Raw genomic sequence first — 20915 nt, forward strand, 5'->3', positions numbered from 1 at the left:
CTCGCACTTGCAGACTGGGGCATATTTGGCAATGCTGTACTGGGTCTCTGTATTTAACATAACCGGTCCAAATGAATGACTTTGTGCCATGGACGCAGCGCGAGGAGGAGGAGGACAAGGGAGTGAGGATGATGCGTCCCAGGAAGACACGACAAGCGTGAGTAAAAAGTACTCGCGATAGTAAAAGTTACCATGGCAACCATAGTTTTCACCAAAATGCCAGAGTTTCTAGACAGTTACTGGAATCGCTATAAAACAAATTATAGTGGGGTATTCTTGAAACTGTGTACACTTTTTTATTTTTAGAATTTTTGTTACTCTCTTCGCTTTAGTAACTTAACGTACTGCAGTATTCGTGAAGCGATAACCTTAATAAACTGAGTTAAGAACGAAAACTAGTTACGAAATTGAACAGTTGTTTGTTTTTGTTGTGAGCTCAGAAATTCACTGTAATATAGTCTTGTCACAGAAGCCATAGTTTAACTATTTTGCGGTAATTTGTGGTAAAACCATGGTAATAAAAATCGAAATATGATAACAGCATGGTCGCTAACGTTACACTTAAGAACCCGCGTATTCTTGTGCAGACATGCTCCGCTAAACGCGATAACGTACATTAATTGAAAAAAAATAAAAATCTTGAAACTGTTACCAATAATTGCATTCCTCCCATGATTCCGCGCGGTTTTGTTTGAAAAACATTGGAGTTTTAATTTCTTAGGGAAGACTTTTACCGAAGTTGGTCATCTAACGTTAGCCTTAAATTAAATACAGTGACTGAGATGGAATGACATCGTGTTAATAATGCATGTCTGGAGCGACACAATGGGAGCGAGTGGATGGTGGTGATATGGCGGCTGCGCGCGCTCGTCACAGACAAAACTGACCAGTTGTTTTATGCGCTGCTGACACGTGCACCAGCACTGACCTTAACAGAACTTCTTATTACTTAGTCCTAACATTCAAACTTTGTCTAACGTTTAAACTAAAACAGGAAACAGCCCCTGATAGATTTGTCTTTTTTATATGAATCCATCATGTTTACTTGGTACAGTAGGCTGGTATCAGATGGTTAATACGTCTTTCATAACCTGTGTGATAATGAATGGTTAACATTTGATTGGTTATCTATGTTTACATTAGTGTTAGTATTTAAGATAATTTCAAGAATAGCCCTGATTGTATCCATAAACTGACAATGACAAGGACACTAAATCTAAATGTATGTAGACACTTCCCTGCTAAACAACAACAACAATAGAAACCATCACAGAAATTCTGTTTTCATTCAAATACCATGAATATCGAACCATTGGCTTTTCCATTAAAACCATTGCAAATTCCTTTTTGTGGTGTGTTTTCGGCATTATTCCAATAGGATCTAATGGTGTTCCAATGGTTCCACCAATCGAATACATCACATACCAGTAGACACCATTATAGTTTCCATTAAATCCAGTACAAAATATTACATTTAATGGATTTGACGGTTATAATGTTTTTTTTCAGCAGGGTTAAAAACTGCTAAATGAATCTACGCCCTAATAAATCCATGCTATCTGCCCTTAATTGGTCTATAATGTTCATGGACAATAGCTAAAGGTTTTGGTAATTTATAGTAATAATTTATTTTGGGAAAATGGTGCGTCATTGTGAAGTAGTAAGGTGGATTTTGTAACCCGGTTGGATCTCTCTCAGAATTACTGAGTGGCTTTACCTTGTAACTCTAAGCCCTCATGGCAATAATATCTGCTGGTGATAAGAGCATACGGCCACAGCGTAAAATCTCAAATTAAAGACTCGGATTTTCTCTTCATTCTGCTTCAAACCATTATTTGTAATAGACCTTTTTCCATTTACATTAGAAACGCAAACCTACATACGTGTGGACTAAGTAGACTTTTTCCATTTATACGTTAAAATTTACAAACTAGTCATTTTGACATATTTTGTATAAATAACAGCATTAGCAATGTTTTGTTTGTTTGTTACATCACATCAGAATGTGATACATACCTCTGGTTTCAGGTAGCTGACGTGTCTGTGGAAGTGGCTACAGTGGACGCATCTCTTCATAAACTATGCAGAAGATACAACAGACGCAGGCGAAGAGCAAAAAAGCCAAAGAAGACAAACCCGTTATGGAATCTACAGAATCTAGCCATTCTCATCACAGTGGTGGTGTTTGTTGTTGTGGTGATAATGTGGTCACTTCTTTGGGTTTTTATATGTAAGCAAAACATCTATGCATGTACTGTATACAAAATGATGTTGAACTGCAGTAGTGATGTGCACACTCTGTGTTTGTAGTTCGGAGAGAAAGCAACAGCGGCGTGTATTTCGCTGGCATGTTCCGTGTTGCCAATGTGGAGTTTATACCAGAGTACCGACATGCTGACTCGAGTGAGTTTTTATCTATGGCAAACCCCATACAGCACGTGGTGAGTGAAGCAGACAGACACTCTGCGTAAATATAGATATAAAGAAAAAGAATAAGAAGCCAACTCTTTCTGTCTTCCACTAAGATAACCAGTGTATACCGAACATCATCAGTGTCCAGACTCTACAAACAAACCATCATCTCTGATCTGAGGTACAGCTGGTCCAGCATTGCTCAGTCGGAAAATAATGTTTTTCAAAGCTAAAGTGTGACCAGTGGTTTCTCTCACGTCTCACTCTATTAGTAACAATAACAAAGGGGGTGTGCTGGTGCATTTCTGGATGGTTTTTGTGGTACCACACCTGAAGACTCCAGCAGTGTGTGAGGAATGTGTGAGTGCCATTCTCAGAGACTCTGTGTTCACAAGTCTAAAAAACAGATCCTCTGTGGGCTTCCTGCAGGGCCTTCCTGTTGACATCGACTCCATTCTTGTCAATGGTAATCTTAGCCAATCACTGTCAACATGGTTGATAGTGAATGACTATACTTGACATACTGTGCACATTTTTTTAAATAATTGCCTAACTCTCGAGCAGTGTTGGGTGTAACTAGTTACTAAGTAATTAGTTACTATAATTGAATTGCTTTTCCCTAGAAAAAGTAAAGTAAGGGATTACTCTCGTTTTTTCTGTAATTTAAGTACAGCTACTTCTGATGTAATTTAATTAAATACTTTGTGTAATATATGTGTGTGCAATAGACATCAAAATTCAAAGTCTAGCTTTATAATCCAATGCTTTAATGTATAATTCTCACATTTGTAATACTTTGGTCAGTTAATAATACTACTTTATGTAGTTTTCTATTATTCATTTGAATGAATTAAAGGGGTCATATGACACGGCTGAAACGAATATTATGGTTTGTTTTAGATGTAATGCAATGTGTATACATGATGTAAGGTATTTTCCACACACCGTGCATGTTTGTATCTCCTCTTTGCTCCGCCTCTCTGAAACGCACGGATTTTTAACAAAGCTCATGGCTCTGAAAAGCGAGGTGTGCTATGATTGGCCAGTTGCAGTGCGTAGTGATTGGTTGAATACTGCAAGCGTGTGAAGGAAATGTAACGCCTTTTACCATATTTGGAACATCAGGTTCCTCTTCAATTGTACTGACAGGTGCGCCCACCTTACTTGCGTATACATTTGGGCGGTCTTAGTCAAATCAGACCACCAACTGATGTAGATTTGTGGGGGTGTGGTTACACGAGGCGTTTCAGGCAGGTCTGTGTGAGCATTCGCTTTTACATAGAATGACTCTTTTGTTCCCACACTTTCATTTGTGCAATTTTACGTGTCTAATACATGCATGAGCAACTTATAACACCCCAAAGACACAGAAAAACATGCGTTCGCGCCATATGACCCCTTTAAAAGAGCCGTTTCATGTCTATCCTAGAATCACTTAACTAATCAAGGTTGATATAGGATATAGAAAGTAATAAGTAATTAAATACTTTTTGGAGAGAGTAATTTGTACAGTAATCCAATTGCACTAGATGTAATTAGTAACTCGTAATTCATTACTTTTATAGAGTAACTTGCCCAACACTGCTCTCGAGGCAGTAGCCTATTTTGATCAATGTTTGTTACCTTGTCTTCCTAGTTGCATTACGGTCAGATTATACATCAACAGCAATGGGTGAGTCAATCAAAGTGTTCTAAATATGTGTAGATATAGATTCGTTTAGATTCAAATCCAGTATGTGAGCCCGGACCACAGAACCAGTCATAAGGGTACATTTTTGTAACTTGAGATTTATACATCATATGAGAGCTAAATAAATAAGCTTTCCCTTGATGTATGGTTTGTTAGGATAGGACAGTATCTGGCTGAGATGCAACATTTTTAATATCTGGAATAAGAGTATGCAAAAAAAAATCGCCTTTAAATTTGTCCATCAGAGGCGCTATAGTTGGCCGTTGCTAAGGTTTGTTTTAACGCTCTCTATTGGTTTACCGCTGGAATGAGGTTGAGGGGAGTAATTTAACCTGAAAGCTGAAATTCTAAGCTCTACATACAGTAGATACCAAACTTGAGTGGGTAATTCTCGAATAGCGGGCAGCATCGAGTGGTGTTTCCGGCCGTGATTTTGCTGGATCCACTCACAAAAATGTAATTATACGGTTATATATAATTAACAATATTTACGGTTGGAAATTTACAAAATATCTTCATGGAACCTGATCTTTACTTAATATCCTAATGATTTTTGGCATAAAAGAAAAAACTATAATTTTGACTCATACAATGTATTGTTGGCTATTGGTACAAATATACCCCGGCTATTTATGTCTGGTTTTGTGGTCCAGGGTCACATTTAATTAATGCTTTGAAAATAGCTTTTAGCTATTTTATTAGCTAGTTCTGACGTTTTTTCATGTATGATTATTTCGCTTGCTGTACAATATTACTACAGTATATTACTTGATGGTTTCTGTTTTTATCTCATTTTTGTCGGGTCAGGATCTCAGTGTGTGGATAAGCTGTATGCAGGTATTCCTGATGTCAGCATTCCCCTCAACGTGTTCTCCTCATGGGGAGGCTTGACCTGTCACATCAAACTGACCAGTGCTCCAGGCTCCATCATCAGACTCACAGTCAGGAGCTTACGCATTGAACCCAGCGATTGTATCTATGATGGCCTCAATGTGTACGATGCCCTACTTCCCATGAGAGGCATGATTCTGTACAGGTTTGTGATAGAAGAAGGTGAAATGTTTGTCTTATGATATTATTACACACTCATTTCAAATAATTCAGTTATAATTAAATGTTTGAAAGATATAGCCATGTTAGAGTTCACATATTGAGTCAGCATTGTCGTTAATGTGTTCAAACTCAAATTAATTTTATATACAAAATATATTATAAATATGCAATTTGTAATACTTACTACTGTACACTATATTACTGGACACAGTAACAAAAAAAAGATGCAATATTTTAAGATCTTGCGAATTGCAAAGAAATGTGTTCTTATTCATTTTTAAATAACACAATAATAAGTTTTTTACATGTATGTTAGGAAGATTAAAAAATATATTTGATGGAATGAGCCTGATTTTTAATAATAAAAAACATCTTTCACATTGCAACTTTTCCCCCCAAAGCATGAAAATTTGTTTGAGAATTTTTTTGTTGTTGTAAAAAACAAACAAAAACTTTTGAGACCGCAAGTATTTTTTTATCTTTTCGCTTCAGGTTTTGTGAATCAGTTTCAGTACCAGTATCATTGGTCTCCACCTCCAACGTTATGCTCCTCTCCTTCAGTCTCACACAGGGCAGCAAGATTTTCAGAGGACACTTCCAGGCCCTTCTGGAAGAAGGTCAGTCTTTAAATCGTATGAGGTTGTGTCTGTAAGTGTATTAAACACAAATTGTGTTCGTCCCGCCCATACAGAATGTATGAACCTGATAGAGTTACCAGCTGGGCCAGGTGATGCTGGGGTGATAACCAGTCCATTCTACCCCAATCTATTACCCCGACAGTGTTCCTGTACCTGGAAGTTCCAGGTACTGGTTCTTAAGATGAGTCTAAGATCAACGGTCCTTGCTTTTTATGTATAGTAGTGGGTAGAGGTATTATTCACAGTATTTACACATGCTGTTATCTGATGGGTGTTGATGTTTCAGATGTCCAGCAATGCTCTGGGTGTGGCTCTGAGGTTCCAGAACTACATCCTCAAACTGAAAGACTCGCAAAACTGTGAACATGGCTGGTGGAAAGTGAACGAGATCATGTAAGTAAATAAACTGTGGCTTAAATGGTTTAGTTTAATGACAAAATGTATTTTTGGCTATCTACTGCAATAGATCTTAGACTCAGAAATAAGTGTGATTGATTTACAGATACTGTGGAAATTACATCGACCACTCAACCGTCTTCCGTATTTCTACGCCAAACCCCGAAGTGGTTTTCCGCTGCAGCTCACGAAATGCTGACCAGCCTTTCAATGCCACTTACAGTAGCTACAACATCGGCCAGCGTAAGAACAATGCTGCCGAAAGAGAGGAAATGCAGAACAATTTAAAACGGTCATTAGTGTCGTAGTACGTTGTGACTTACGAGCAAAGGAATATGTGTTATGATGTCAATTAAATGACTCATAGCACCCAGTGGCTCTTTTTAGACATCAGCCTCACCCTGATCTTATTTGTCTTGCTCTTTCTCTTCAAGCGTGTCCTGAGGGTCACTTCCTGTGCACCACAGGTCTGTGTGTGGAGAAGGCCCGGCGCTGTGATGGAATGGATGACTGTCAGGATGAAAGTGATGAGATTTTCTGTTGTACGTTAACTACCACATATACTCTCTAAAACCTAACAGAAACTCAGACAAAACGGGTGAGACTAAGCTGAATAGAATTGTGTACTATTGGTAAGCATTTTTGTAGCTTCTTTTTTCTGGAGATATACAGTGACACTAAAGTATTTCAACTTGATCAATATTAAATAACAATGTCTCTTTGCATTCAATTTGAGAGAAAATTAGGACAAGCATACGTTTAGAGCGAAAACATTGAACAAACGTGTGTTAGGTTTGTAATTGTAAAATCAAAGATACTTGGTTAAAGTTACTTCTGAAAAGAGATGCGTTGTCATTTGTTTGCAGGTGTCATGTAATGAAATGTATGTATTTGTAAGTGTGGTTTGAGTGACTTAATACTGTTTGAATTCTGTTGTGATTATAGAATGTTGAGTGAACTGCTATGTTTATCTGACAGCTAAACCTCCCAAACTCTGTGGAGGTTCATCCACTCTGCATCCACTGTACATCTGTAATGGAGAGGTGGACTGTTCCGGTGGTAAAGATGAGACCAACTGTACTCAAGGTAACGTTTTAAAACTCGAGCAAAATCTCACTTTTGAGTTCCATCAATTGAACGTGCAGAAGTGGATGCGTTGGCTCCGCAGAGACTAGCTGTTCTGGAGTCAGTTATCGATGCGGTGACGGAGTCTGCATTCTAAAGAAAAACGCAAAATGTGATGGTGCACCCGACTGCTTCGACCGCAGCGATGAGAATGACTGTGGTGAGTTTTAAAGTGATGACAAACAGTGTTTAATAGTGTGTTTATCATCAAATATAGTAGATTGGAATAAAACTCTAATCTCTTCAGTGTGTCATACTCCAAAAAAAATCCATTTCTGTGTGTTGGAGTTGAATCGGAGGGGGATTAAAGGGTACAAGCTGAGCTTTTTCTGAAAGCTTTCAGATTTGAATGACTTTGGCCAGAAATCCCTCCCTTTCAGCACCTGTGCATATATGTTTGCAGACCTGTTAAATGCACACAGGCAAATCCGATATTTTCCTATTTTTGGTTTGCAGCCTGTGGCAATCCCGGTGTTTTAAAGCGTGTTTTTGACAGCGCCTCCCCGCAGCAGAGAATAGTGGGTGGAGTCAATGCAGTAGAGGGGGAGTGGCCATGGCAGGTCAGCTTACATTTTTCGGGGCAGCTGTATTGCGGAGCATCGGTCCTCTCGGATGGGTGGCTTATTTCTGCAGCGCACTGTTTCAGCAAAGAGAGGCGAGTACACCATACAGTACATAAACATTTGGGTTCATGCAGCCACTTCTGAATTTTAAGGTGTGTTATGTAGGACTGCATTTTGTTCATGTGTGATCTTGGATGTTTTTAGGTTGTCAGATCCACGTCAATGGATGGCGCATATGGGCATGCTGAATCAGGGCAGTGCCAAGCATGTGGCTGAGATCCGCCGCATTGTGGTGCACGAGTACTACAACGCAAGAATTTTTGACTACGACATTGCCCTTTTGCAGCTGAAGAAGGCCTGGCCCATTAGTCTGGAGCAATATATCCAGCCCATCTGCCTGCCTGCCCCTTCCCAGACCTTCAGTGAGGGACATCGCTGCTGGGTCACTGGTTGGGGCTACCGTTCTGAACAGGGTATTTTTTCTTCAGATAAATATAAATGTGTCTGGATGCTCTTACAATACAAGGCAGTTGGATTTTCCCTCTATATTTTTAGATAAGGTGCTACCCACAGTCTTGCAGAAGGCAGAAGTAAGCATTCTGAGCCAAAGCGAATGCAAGAGAAGCTACGGCCCCGTGTCCCCCCGCATGCTGTGTGCTGGCGTGCCCTCAGGAGAACAGGACGCCTGTCGGGTAAGAGAAGCTAACAGGCATTGGATTGGGTCCTGCTTTATGAACCAAACATACGCCCGCCCTCTGGCTAATAAGCATTGTTAAATTATCGTTGCATAAGATGAGCTGTCCGTTTAGACTTTCATATAAGCAATTTTTGATTGCAGGGAGACTCTGGCGGTCCTCTCTCCTGTCAAGCACACTCGGGCGGTCGCTGGTTTCTGACGGGCATTGTGAGTTGGGGTTCCGGTTGTGGCAGGCCCAACCTTCCTGGAGTTTACACCAGAGTGGCAAAGTTCATAGACTGGATCCAACGACATATTGATGCAAAAGGAACAAAATTATGAAATGCACAGCCAAGCATCATATAATGAAGAACAGTCCTGTATCAAGCGAGGCCATTTTCACTTGAACAGCTGATCCAAAGCAACATTGTGTTAAACGTTGTGTTATTTGCTGGTTTTGTTCATCGTGTAACACTATTATAGTATATTTGTCTTAAACAACAATGTTGTTTGTGATATGTTTTGCAATTAGAAACTACACATTTTAAAAGGAAAGCATTCCAAAATGTTATATACTGTATATACTTGAACTCTAAAAAATGCTGGGTTGTTTTCAACAGCGTTTGGTCAAAAAGGGATGAACTGAACCATTGGGTCGCAATGTAACCTACTTGGGTTATTTCAACCCAAAATTCTTTTTAACCCATTGTTGGGTCAAATATAATGAGTCATTTTCTGGGTTCATTTCACCCTGCGGCTGTGGGTTTGTCCTTTTCTGACCCAACACGTTTTTTCAGATATGTAGTTGCAAAGCATAACTTTATATTTGGTAAAACAAAAGAAAAAAATTGCATAAAAGCCAAGTCTTCCTACCTTACCCGGGTTTTTAATAATGATTTTTACAAATTGTAAACCGTGTATATGAACTTGCAGGTGTGTCAGTTTGACGTCATTTGACTTCAACCCACATTAAAACAAAGTAGGTAAGGCACCCTGCAGAGATAGCAATAAAGACGCAAAAGTTACGGACTTCAGCTATTACTGTAAAACAATATTAAATACTATTATACAATAACAATGGCATATTTTCATTAATGTGATTTTTTTACTAACTTAACAATTGATACAGTACCATATCTTATACAATTGAGAATTTACATGGAAAAAGGTAAATGTCAAACAATCACTCTTTCAGCACTCTTATAATGACAAAAATGTGCCAATTTAGGCCAGGAATGGTTAAGTTATCAATACAGCGTGGAGCACATGGCGATATCGGGTCCACTTGTTCCCAGGTTGCACGCCTCACGGCTCGTAACGTGATACACGGGTTGAAAACAACAGGGAAATATTTAATCCACACTGACTCTCTTCAAACAAATATGACAGCTCTGCGTCGTTTTAATCCAGAGTAAACGGCGGCCGGTTAATTACACATTCCTCGACGCGATTAATTTAATGATGCCCTCATCATGTAACATCAGACTGCCCATTGTTGACCATGGCACACGCACAAGGGAGAAGTTTGCCCACAATTTCTGTCGCACGGATGGCTGTGCGGATTGTACTCCTCATAGTGCTCCCTTTGTGCCGCGGTGCATGCTGGGTCCCGTGCAGCACCTGTTCACGGAGGGAGACGGAGTGCGAACGCTCGCAGCGCCAGACCCGCTCAGGTCGGGTTTCTCCGGGTATCAAAGGAGATATCGCACTAGTTTTGCGGACTCGTTTCTCTGCCCAGGGTGTTGTTTTGTATCGCTGCGACGGAGCCATAAGAGACCGGGCCATGAGGACTTTTCCCAAAAACAGAAGTTGCGAAGTTTACAGCGTATCTGGTTTGGGACCCTGCGCCCCCGCTTGTTCACCTGCACAGGTAAGAGACTTCCATCAGCACCGCGCGCTCTGGCTACTTTATGACAGTGATGATGCTTTTACGCAAATCCCCAACTATTCAGATCTATCTTTTTTATTATTATTAAATATAGTTGTATTTATTTCTTCTTCAAAGAGTGCATATAATCCTATTGTGTATACTTGAGCGCAGGTCGGATAACCCTAAACCTTTTAGTTCTACGAGTGGGGTGCCCGTGTCCAAATGTCACTCTTGATAGTCTCATGAATGTGCTTGTCAAAGTGCGGTTCTTGATGGAGTGCTGCACCGCTGAGAGGGGCCGTGGGAACGCGGACCCTCAAATTACGCTTTGTGCGACTCCACGGGGGAATCCCACCACCAGGATATCCTAGTTCCGCGACCCCTTCCTCCTAATGAAAAGGTGTTTAGTTTGATGCTGAGGAAGCCAATTAAATACGACATATGCTTATTGTACGATGACAGAAATGTAGCAACGATGATCACGACTCCAATACTTATCCATTTAAATAACAGTGTAAACAAGTGATGTTGAATTGAGAGTATTGAGGAGTTCCCGAACTTGTGTTTAGCAGGACGTTGTGACGAAGCCCACCCAGACATCAAGTCCAACAAACAGCCAGTCACAAGCTGATTCTGACACCAAGAGCCCAGGGGGCAAGAGAGCACATTGCGGGTCATGGAGTAAGTGGGTGCTAAGAACTGCCCCCCTTCTTCCTCTTTCGGCTGCCATTGCACTGACGCTCCATTTCCTTGCATGTAAGTTAATATTCTCTGCTGTAGAAGAATGCTGAGATTATTATCCTGTATGTTCTAGGATAGCTAGTCATGCGTCTCATCTTGGCTATCCAATGAACTTGAAAACGCGCTTCTTTTGTTGTGCTTTATAAGACATGTATGCACCAGATTGCTGTTATGTTTTCTTTATCAACATAACGTAGGGAGTCCCCAAAAAGTTTTGGAGAACTTTGGAAATTCCACCTTAAAATGCCTGAATGCCATTGCATTAAATATCAATACCAATCTGTTCCCTCTGGTTTACACAGGCTTCCCTGCAGAGTAAACACGTGCAGTTTCCACCAAAACAAATTTATGAATCAAAAAATGTTTCCAAATCTATTATTCCGAATCTATTATTCTTAAAACTTTTAAAAAGGTTTTTTGATCAGAAAATAGATTAAAGAAAACCTTTGGGATTTCAATAAGTAACATCTTTATGTGCATTAACTTTAATGCAAATGATCTCTGTATCATCTCCTATTAAAACTGTTCTTGTCCCAATAGCTTCTACATCTTCCTCAGAGTTCTACCTTGGAGGAAGTGTTGAGTTCTCCAACCTCAGCTTCACTCCAGACCTGGCAGATCCGACGTCTCCGCAGTTCCGCCTCCAATCTGAGGCGCTAAGCCATTACGTAAGCATAAACATACATAACGGTCTCTCTGTGCTGCTTAGCAACAAAGCCGGTGTCTCCGTGATCTCTCTGGAATGCGGCCGATCTCCAGAGACCACTCAAGGACGATGCTTGCCCCTGGCACTTTCAAACGCGAAGCCCGCCAGATCCGCAGTTCCAGTGGTGCGCTCGTACCTCATTGCCACCCTTTTAAATGTAAATCAGGTTCTAAGCACGGACCTTCTGAGCCTTCGGCCGCTCCATGGCCCTCTTAAATGTAAAGCCAGCTGTAACTGGAGCCCGGCTTGGTGTGAGGCAGTGCGGAGAGACTGGCCCCCAGAGGGCTGCGGCTTTTCAGGGCCGAGGACAAGAAAACTGTTTGTGAGAGGGACAGAGCCCGGGCGAGCGGAGTGAGAGGAAGAGCTGTCCTTCAATACAAACATTGTCTGTGGGCTTCCTCACACACAATCAGATGCTCTGTACCTCATTGCTGAGAGTCTGCAGCCAAAAGAGAGAAGAAAGGTAGACCAGGGGGCGTAGAAGGCGAGGAGAGAGAGGGTACGGATTTAGGGCGCCGAAAGAGACGGAGAGAGTGTACAAGAGAGTTAAACCACACTTGGGCCAAAAGGAGCGATTTGTGCCAGTATCATGGGAATGGTTGGCATTTGTGTCAGCCTTAAGCGCAAATGTCCAAACGCAGCTTTTCTTCAATAACACACAATAGCTTATATGCTATAATTAGCCTAAATATACTGTGTTGTACCTGTAATCCGTTTAAAAGTGGGTAAGTAAGTGAACGGATGTGCTACAAGTGTGTGCCCTTGCTTATAAAAGTTAGCCTAAACCCGCTGCCCGCCTACTCCCTCTCGCACTTCAGTATGACATTGAGCCCCAGACAATGGCGCTGTTGTTGCTCGAAGCTCTTGTTGCTCAAAGCCAATCGCACAAGAACAGCGCTTTTGTGCCAAGGCTGCAGGTCTCGCCCGGGCCACCAATGTCTCACCTTCATTGGTGATGTCACGCCTAGCCTGGCTGTGATGTCTTAGAATAATTCACAAGAAAGGAAAAGGCGGAAACGTAGTGACCTTGGTGGACATTATCACTGGTTTGTTTGCAATGTGCAGAAATAGAGTGGGTAGAGCAGAAATAGAATGGCTGCGTCCGAAATCGCTATACTTCCATACTATATAGTAGGCGAAAATAAGTATGAGTCATGAGTAGTATGTCCGAAACCTCAGTATGCAAAAAACAGTAGGCGAGAAATACCCGGATGGTCTACTACTTCCGCCGAGATTCGCGAGTGTGGATCGGATGGACACTTTTCTATCCCATGATGCCACGGGAGCTGAGCAACGGTCAAATTTCAAAAGTAAATCAAATAAATATAGCGGAAAACTTTAAGGCGGACGTCCGTTTTTAACGTAAGTTCCAATAAATGAATTTCTCATGTTTAAATTGTGTTTAAATTATGTTTTTATCAACGCTCACGTGTAGGTTGTTGTTAATACGTCACAGGTCAAAGAGCATACAGGTCACATGACCATAAAACATGGCGGACGCAGTATGTCCCAAATGTATTCATACTACTCCCACTCATACTATATAGAACGTAGTGTTTTAACGGCCGATAGGTACTTATTCAAATTCAGTACGTACTGTCACAGTATGCCATTTTGGACGCAGCCAATGTCTGATGTTGTATGTTATTTAATGGTGTCTTTTGTCTTTTCTTCCTGACGGTTTACGTGCTGTTGCCATGGATATAAGTTCTCAGAGTTGTATGATTCATCACCGTGGAATTCGTATTACAAGAACTCAGGAATTATTGCATTTAGGTGAGTCTGTACATAAAAATCACATGCATATTTGGTGTTCAGTCATTACAATGTAAAATGACCTTGTCATAACTTTGACCGTTTTTGCTTGGAATTAGTAGACTTGATTTATAAATATTTAGCGTATGTCTTTGCAGCACTGAGTTTTCGGTAAACATAATGTATGTATAATGCATAATATTACTATATACCTGTATTTATTGTAACGTGACAATGTTGAAAAAAACGAACAATGAAGATAAATCTCTCTCACGCTACTTTATGTTATGATATATAAATATTGATCATGTAAAAAAATATATTATTATAAGTTTGTTTGTTTTGATGTTGACATTTACAGTTGATTTTTCAACTACCCATTTAAAGGGGTAGTTCACTCAAAAATGATTCCAAACCGGTATGACTTTCTTTCTTCCGCAGAACACAAAAGAAGATATTTGGTAAAACATTAGTAATTAAACAACACTAGCCACCATTGACTTCCATTGTATGGACACAAAACAACTGAGACATTTCTCAAAATATCTTTTGTGTTCCATTGGTCATAAGTCCAATCAGTTGGACTGATTGGTCATCAGTTGGTCGTCATTATCATCTGTTAACAACACATGCATTTGGTCCCATAAGACTGTATATTGCCCAACTGCAGTCAGTTTTAAGCTTTGCCATCTTGTTAAAAGTCATGTGTCCTGTTGACAGTGAAGGAGTGGAAGGTCTTTGTGTCTACTACTGGAGTAAATTCTCTGCTCCTCCCCTCATTTCCGATGAAATCCAGAAAGTAAACCCGAACCGGCTGCAGAGGCGTCCACCTGGCACCAACAAGGTCCTCTATAGCAAGAACGAGGAACGATACTACCTAGAGAAAGACGAGGACACGCTGCGTCTACTGGGTTCAACTGCATTTCCCATAATCCTCTTTGCTTTACCTATTCCCAAATATGAAAACATTCTTGACATACGTTTCTGCGTCTGCAGGCTTGAATCCAGATGATGTTCGTGACGATGATGACGATGACGATGAAGATTCGGATGACAAGGCGGATAAGATAAAGAACCCAAACTCTTTGCAGAGTGGCAAGTGGCAGTTGGGGCTGCAGGGTACAATCATAATACACTGTCAAGCCTGTTACGTTTACTCAAATGATTTATGAACCTCATTTTAGTTGCCAACTTTTGTTTCTACGTAGTTCTTCTGTATCTTCTTTCTTCTACTGTGAGCGAAGAAAACAAATAGGCCAAGTATGTAAGGCTCTTCGGATGCAACCATGTCCCATTAATCTTCTGAGTAAACTGAATAGTTGTCACTCAACGCAAGCAGGTTTTACAGTGTACTATCTCAACCGAATACATTTTGATCATAACATCTTTTTAAAAATCATTATTGCGATTGTATTTTTGATTCATTCATTCTGATCACATCTTATTTCTATTTGCTAACAGCCATGTCTTTTGACCTGTATGCTAAGTATGGAAATAACCGCACGCTGAGTCTCGTGAGTCCGAAGAAGCCATATTACCAGTGGAGACTTCGGGTGCCTTCCGGCCACGTTGTGCGACTTGTCATTCTCACACTTCAAGGAGCGACACCGGGCAGCTGCTCCGCCAACAAACTGTCTGCATATGACTTTCTGCTGCCGCTTCAAAACAAGATCATTGCCAGGTACAGAGGACATTTGTAGGAAAGCGAATGAGCATTTTGATTTGCTTGTCCTTTTCGTTGGTTTGTCAGTTTTGATTGGCTGTTATTTTTGTTGAATGTTGAGTTCACACAAACACAAAAAAGTATTTCTGTCAATGTTTGCTATTGTACGTTAGGTCATTCGGACAATTCCGGCGTTATGGATGTGACATTTTCAGTCAAACTTGAAATATAAATTCTCAGAGAATGTATTTATTACCAATACATCGAATTATCTGTTTATATTTTACTAAAGCCCTAATGATGGAGTCAGAAAAAAATCAGTCTATGCACGAGTTTTCTATTTAAAAAAAAGAGAAAAAAATCATAAATTAAGGATTTGACAAAAAAGAATTCACGTTTTTGAGACACAACATACTTTTTAGGATTTCTGTAAATTAAAATGTACAAACCAGAAGCAATAATACCCAACAAATGGGGAAGGGATGGCTCTTTATAGAACATAAAATAGTTATTTTATTTAAATTTTCATGTGCCCATTTATAAGGAATATGGACCGTTATGGATGTGACAATTCACTATGGAAAACTATGGTTTAAAAACACAAAAACTTTACACTTTACACCAAAAATTGACATCTGACCTGTCAGTATTGTGAAAACCAGATTTTTTCCGGTCTAAAAGTTGACAATTGCATGGAATTGCCCATTTCAAACCAACAATGAGATTGTACGTTTTTAAATAAGTGTGAGGAAAATATGTTCATGTTATCATTTCTGACGCTAGAATACAAAATAATTCATTCTGGTCATATTTCCATTGTCATATTAAGCATGAAATATAATCTCTTTTATCCTCAGATGGTGTGGTCTGCCAATATCAGGAACGTCCCCTGTGATGAAACTGACGTCGTCTGGAAACGTCATGCTTGTTACGTTTTCTTTCAGTCGACAGAGACAAGGAGCCATCTTCAAAGCCTACTTCCAGGCTATACCCAAAACCGGTGTGTGAATTAGCGCTCCGAATTAAACTCTATCCTTCTACTCATTATTCAGCTCAAACGTTTGTTCTCCGTGACTCTCTATAGAGTGTGGCGGTTTTCTCACCGCTTGGAACGGCACTGTAACGTCCCCATATCACCCCGCCTACTACCCTCCAAATGTGGACTGTAACTGGAAGATCAGGGTGAGCTCAGGCTAACGGCTTTCCCATGTTTCCCATGAGTCTCCTCGCTAGTGTTAACACGCATGCCCTATGAACCTTATTCAGAGGCCTGCGATGCTCCTTCTTTGAGCTGATGCATCCTTTGAGAATCCGGTTTCTTTTTTAGGCACCGTTGCCGGGATACCTTCTCTCCGTGACCATTGTGATGCTGGACATTCAGGATTCGCCGGCTGCTAGCACCTGTGAGAAAGACTGGCTAGAAATAGGTGGCGTCAAGTGAGTGTCAAGTCTTTCATATGCAAGCAGTGTGCTTCGGTGTAAGATGATGGTTGATGTTCGCAAGGTTTGTAAAATGCCACGTGATGCGTTATTTCTTGTACATTTGTTTGCACGCATCTGTCTTGACGTGCATATCATTGCGATGTGTACGTGACCTCAGATATTTGTTTCGAACCTTCGTAGACTGTGTAACCCGATTGGTGACAGCAGCAGAAAGAGAATTTATTCTTCCCCTGTCCTGTTGCACTTTCACTCGGATGAATCTTTGACTCATAAAGGTTTCTACCTGATGTACAGAGCCTTCTCTCCTGAAAGCGGTGAGTCGTCTGAGACGAAGGACATGAACGTGTTTTGTTGGATGCTTTTCTGTTCTTTCCTGTAAATCTTCGTTCTGTGTCATGCTTCGTTCTGGTTTTGTCTTGTGGATGAATTTGACCAGGTCAATGTTAACATTAGTGATAAGGGTTCTTGTATCTTTATATAAGCATGCCCAAGGCAGTTTAGATGTGGAGATGGCAAGTGTATTCCTCTCAGAAAGGTGTGCGATGGAGATAAAGACTGCTCTGATGGACGAGATGAGGCAAAATGCCGTACGTTGAGCTGTTGTTACATCAGTTTTTCCAGTTTCGGTGTTTGGTCTCTTACAACTCCGTTCTGCTTTACGCTTCTACTCAGACACTTGTCAACCCGGAGAAGTGAACTGCAATGGCCAGTGTAAACCACACAGCCAGTGTAACACACAATTTACATGCGACGACAGCGGCGAAGAGACGAACTGCGGTAAGCCATTTTATCCCATAAAGACCTGTAGGAGTTCACACATACTCTAAGACGCCTGTTTGCCTCGTCTATTTCTGATTGCCACAGATGTGTGGAGAGAGTTTGTGGTAAGACCTCCCTGCTCTTGTGTGTGTATACACCTGTGAGTGAGTCCGTCTCAGTTCTTTATGTGTGTTTATACTGTCATTTGCCCACCTGTTAGGAGGTAAATGCTACCATATGTGCCCAAACAAAATCTGCCTTCCTAAAGCATCCGTGTGTGATGGAGTTGTTGACTGCAAAGACCGCAGCGATGAACTCAATTGCACAAGAGCATGTGAGTCTTCTTGATAGTCACTTATTCATATATGCTTATATTTTCAGTCTATGAAAATGATACAAAAAAACATCTCCGAATACGTCGAGTATATTCCATATATTGTGATACATATTTGGCCTCATTTAAATAATTCTTTGTTTTTAAAAATGATGTTAAAAGTATGCCATCGTTGTATGATTTTTCAGGCCAAATTTTCATGTTTTTTAAGATAGCACTACAAACAAAGCGTGGTATGTTACTAATCTTTAGTAATCAACACCACAGTGTACCCTACTGGTAGAAAGTGTGTTTTATTTGTGATACACAATACATTTTATGCCTGATTCTTTGCAGTTCAGAAAGGATGCTCCCCCACCTCTTTCAAATGTGCCAATGGAAAATGTTTGAGTAAGATCAACCCGGAGTGTGACGGCATCAAAGACTGCAAAGATGGTTCAGACGAGTTGCGTTGTGGTGAGTATGAGATGCGCATATGCATCATATGCAACAGCCTTGTCACACACAAATCAATAATCATATAGAGGGAATTCTGGTAGATTGAATTCACTAGTGGTGTTTTTACGTACAGTATAGGCATAAAGGTTTAAAATTCTTTATTTTAATAAAACAATCAGATTAATTCAGATTTATGATCAGTACTTATTTTTATTCTCAGTTTATGTAGAAATTTGACATTTCAACATACCTCAATTTGCATACATGGATACGATCCTGATCAAATTCTTTTATAATTTATCATTCTAAACCTGTATGACTTTCATTCTTTTCTGTTTTGAAAAATGATGTTAACCACACAACATTGACTTTCATTGTATGGACACGAAACCAAATATTTTCGTTTGTGTTCCACATGAAAAAGAGTCATATAGAGAATATTTGAAAGAATTTAGGGTGAATAAATGATGGCAGAATTTTATTTTCGCGTGCGCTATCCCTTGTAGGTTGTGGCACACGGCCCAGAAAGAGGGCAAAGATTGTGGGTGGAACAGATGCCCAGGTGGGCTCGTGGCCGTGGCAGGTAAGCCTTCAGATGGAACGCTACGGTCACGTGTGTGGGGCATCTCTGGTGGGCAGCCGTTGGCTCATCTCTGCAGCTCACTGCTTCCAGGACTCGGATGCCATCAAGTGAGAGCTCTTTCCTTCTTGAACATGAACACAGTGTGTTTGTCATCATTTAAAAGCATTGCCACTTCAAGTACACATTAACTTGGGCGTGTTTTGGCAGGTATTCTGACGCACGGTCGTGGAGGGCGTACATGGGTATGCGGGTGATGAACTCCGTCAGCAACGCAGCAGCAACCCGTCAGATCCGCCGTATCGTCTTGCACTCTCAATATGACCAATTCACCTCCGACTTTGACATCGCCCTTTTAGAACTCAGCGCTCCCGTCTTTTTCAACGAGTTGGTACAGCCTGTCTGTGTGCCTGCCCCCTCTCATTCCTTCGCTTCCGGTACCAGCTGCTTTGTCACTGGATGGGGGGTTCTGACAGAGGAGGGTAAGACATATTATATTTAATACAAACAATTGGTTATTGTTTAATAGCAGCTGATACGAGACAGCATAACTCATAAAAGATCACAAAACCCGTGAGACATTTCTCAAAATATCTTATTTTGTGTTTCACAAAAAAAGAGGTTTTGAACGACGCGAGGGTGACTAAATAAAGACAGAATTCTCTTTTATTTAGGCGAGCTGGCCACACTGCTGCAGGAGGCCACAGTGAACATCATTAGTCACAACACTTGCAATAAGATGTACGACGATGCCGTCACTCCCAGAATGCTTTGTGCCGGGAACATTCAGGGAGGAGTGGATGCCTGTCAAGTGAGTGAGCCTGTGCTCACCGCGTATGCTTGAATGTTAATTGTTTATTTATTCACCTCTTTGTTCACACAGGGAGACTCGGGGGGGCCGCTGGTGTGCCTGGAACGTGGGCGGCGGTGGTTTCTAGCAGGCATTGTGAGTTGGGGCGAGGGCTGCGCCCGGCAGAACAGGCCTGGAGTTTACACACGTGTCATTAAGTTCACAGACTGGATTCATCAGCAGACGAAAGGCCAAGTGTGACACACAGACACACGTACCTCCACCATTGAATGGGTAACATCATCATTTGCCCACATTCAGTTGCGTGTGATCAAAGGGCTCCAGTGGAGCTCTCATGGTGTCCAGATACACGGCAAACTTCAACACATCTGCATTGGGGGCAGTTTTCTATCGATTCCTGTCGCTCAGCGTTTGAAATCTCCGTCCACGGTCTGACAGCAGCTTCTTTGTGCCCCACTCCTGAAAACCACCCGAGCAACTGACTGCGCTCTTTAAAGCCTTCACACCCGACAACTAGTTTAGATATTTTAACAAACTGACCGAAGAGGTGCATGTCATTATTTGCAGTGGAAGGAGTTCTCTTGGTGAGAATTTTTTGTATTGTTTCCATAGCATTCATGCATTTATTCATGTTATTGGAATGGATTTTGTAGGACAATTTAAACCCTCCGCTTTATTTACTACATTGTGTTTTTCGTTGTTCATTTCAAAATGTTGTCCAGACTCCAACTGTGAAATTAATTGCATCTCAAATCATGACACATTCATATTAGAACATGTTGTTATTATTACGACTTTTCATGCTATTTTTTGTTTGTGTTGTTTGTGTTTTGGTTGTCACTCGCAACTGATCTTTAGCCATGGAGCTCTCTCCCATTGGGAAATTGCAATGCCAGCCTCTAAGACTCCCTCTACTGGTTGTGATTTGACACTACAGCTTACTCCTCAGTACATAGTAGTATGATCTGTATCCCGACAACCAGATGTAAAAGTGGAAACTGGAAAAATGTGGATATTTTATAGTAGTCATATGAAAGATATAGCTATAATAAAAAGAGGTGCTACATAACTTCCGATCTGTGATTTTAATATTTCAATAGGTTTAGTGTTGCAATATCACGAGTAATGTTCTTTGTTTATCCTAAAACAAAGTTTTCTTTCTCTCGTGTGAACCTAATCATTATTTATGTGTTTAGTTATACAAAAATGTTATTTCTTTATTAATTATAAACAAAAAATACCATATTTAACCATCCTTTACA

At 40.7% G+C, this 20915-nt stretch overlaps 2 protein-coding genes across 2 annotated transcripts; both read left to right on the top strand.

The window, feature by feature from the left end:
* Positions 1-14: 14 nt before the first annotated feature.
* tmprss7 (transmembrane serine protease 7) lies at positions 15-9560 on the top strand. Its single transcript, XM_057323031.1, has 18 exons — positions 15-157; positions 2029-2230; positions 2311-2441; positions 2526-2593; positions 2685-2878; positions 4049-4084; positions 4910-5138; positions 5648-5772; positions 5847-5959; positions 6080-6186; positions 6296-6432; positions 6624-6731; positions 7168-7275; positions 7358-7474; positions 7771-7969; positions 8082-8350; positions 8433-8569; positions 8716-9560. The coding sequence occupies exons 1-18, from the start codon at positions 89-91 to the stop codon at positions 8893-8895; spliced, it is 2529 nt and encodes an 842-aa protein (XP_057179014.1). The 5' UTR covers positions 15-88; the 3' UTR covers positions 8896-9560.
* Positions 9561-9788: 228 nt separating this feature from the next.
* LOC130547244 (suppressor of tumorigenicity 14 protein) lies at positions 9789-20724 on the top strand. The gene is given in 20 exon segments (XM_057323028.1): positions 9789-10242; positions 10244-10423; positions 10993-11179; positions 11705-11832; positions 13579-13646; positions 14346-14536; positions 14622-14744; positions 15087-15306; positions 16146-16288; positions 16373-16470; positions 16616-16725; positions 16912-17045; positions 17214-17318; positions 17404-17508; positions 17711-17824; positions 18161-18280; positions 18769-18952; positions 19053-19324; positions 19517-19653; positions 19726-20724. Coding segments are annotated over 20 exon segments (3018 nt in total). The 5' UTR covers positions 9789-10011; the 3' UTR covers positions 19894-20724.
* Positions 20725-20915: the final 191 nt, after the last annotated feature.

The sequence above is a fragment of the Triplophysa rosa genome, linkage group LG23 (genome assembly GCF_024868665.1).
Source record: "Triplophysa rosa linkage group LG23, Trosa_1v2, whole genome shotgun sequence".
Classification (NCBI taxonomy): Eukaryota; Metazoa; Chordata; class Actinopteri; order Cypriniformes; family Nemacheilidae; genus Triplophysa; species Triplophysa rosa.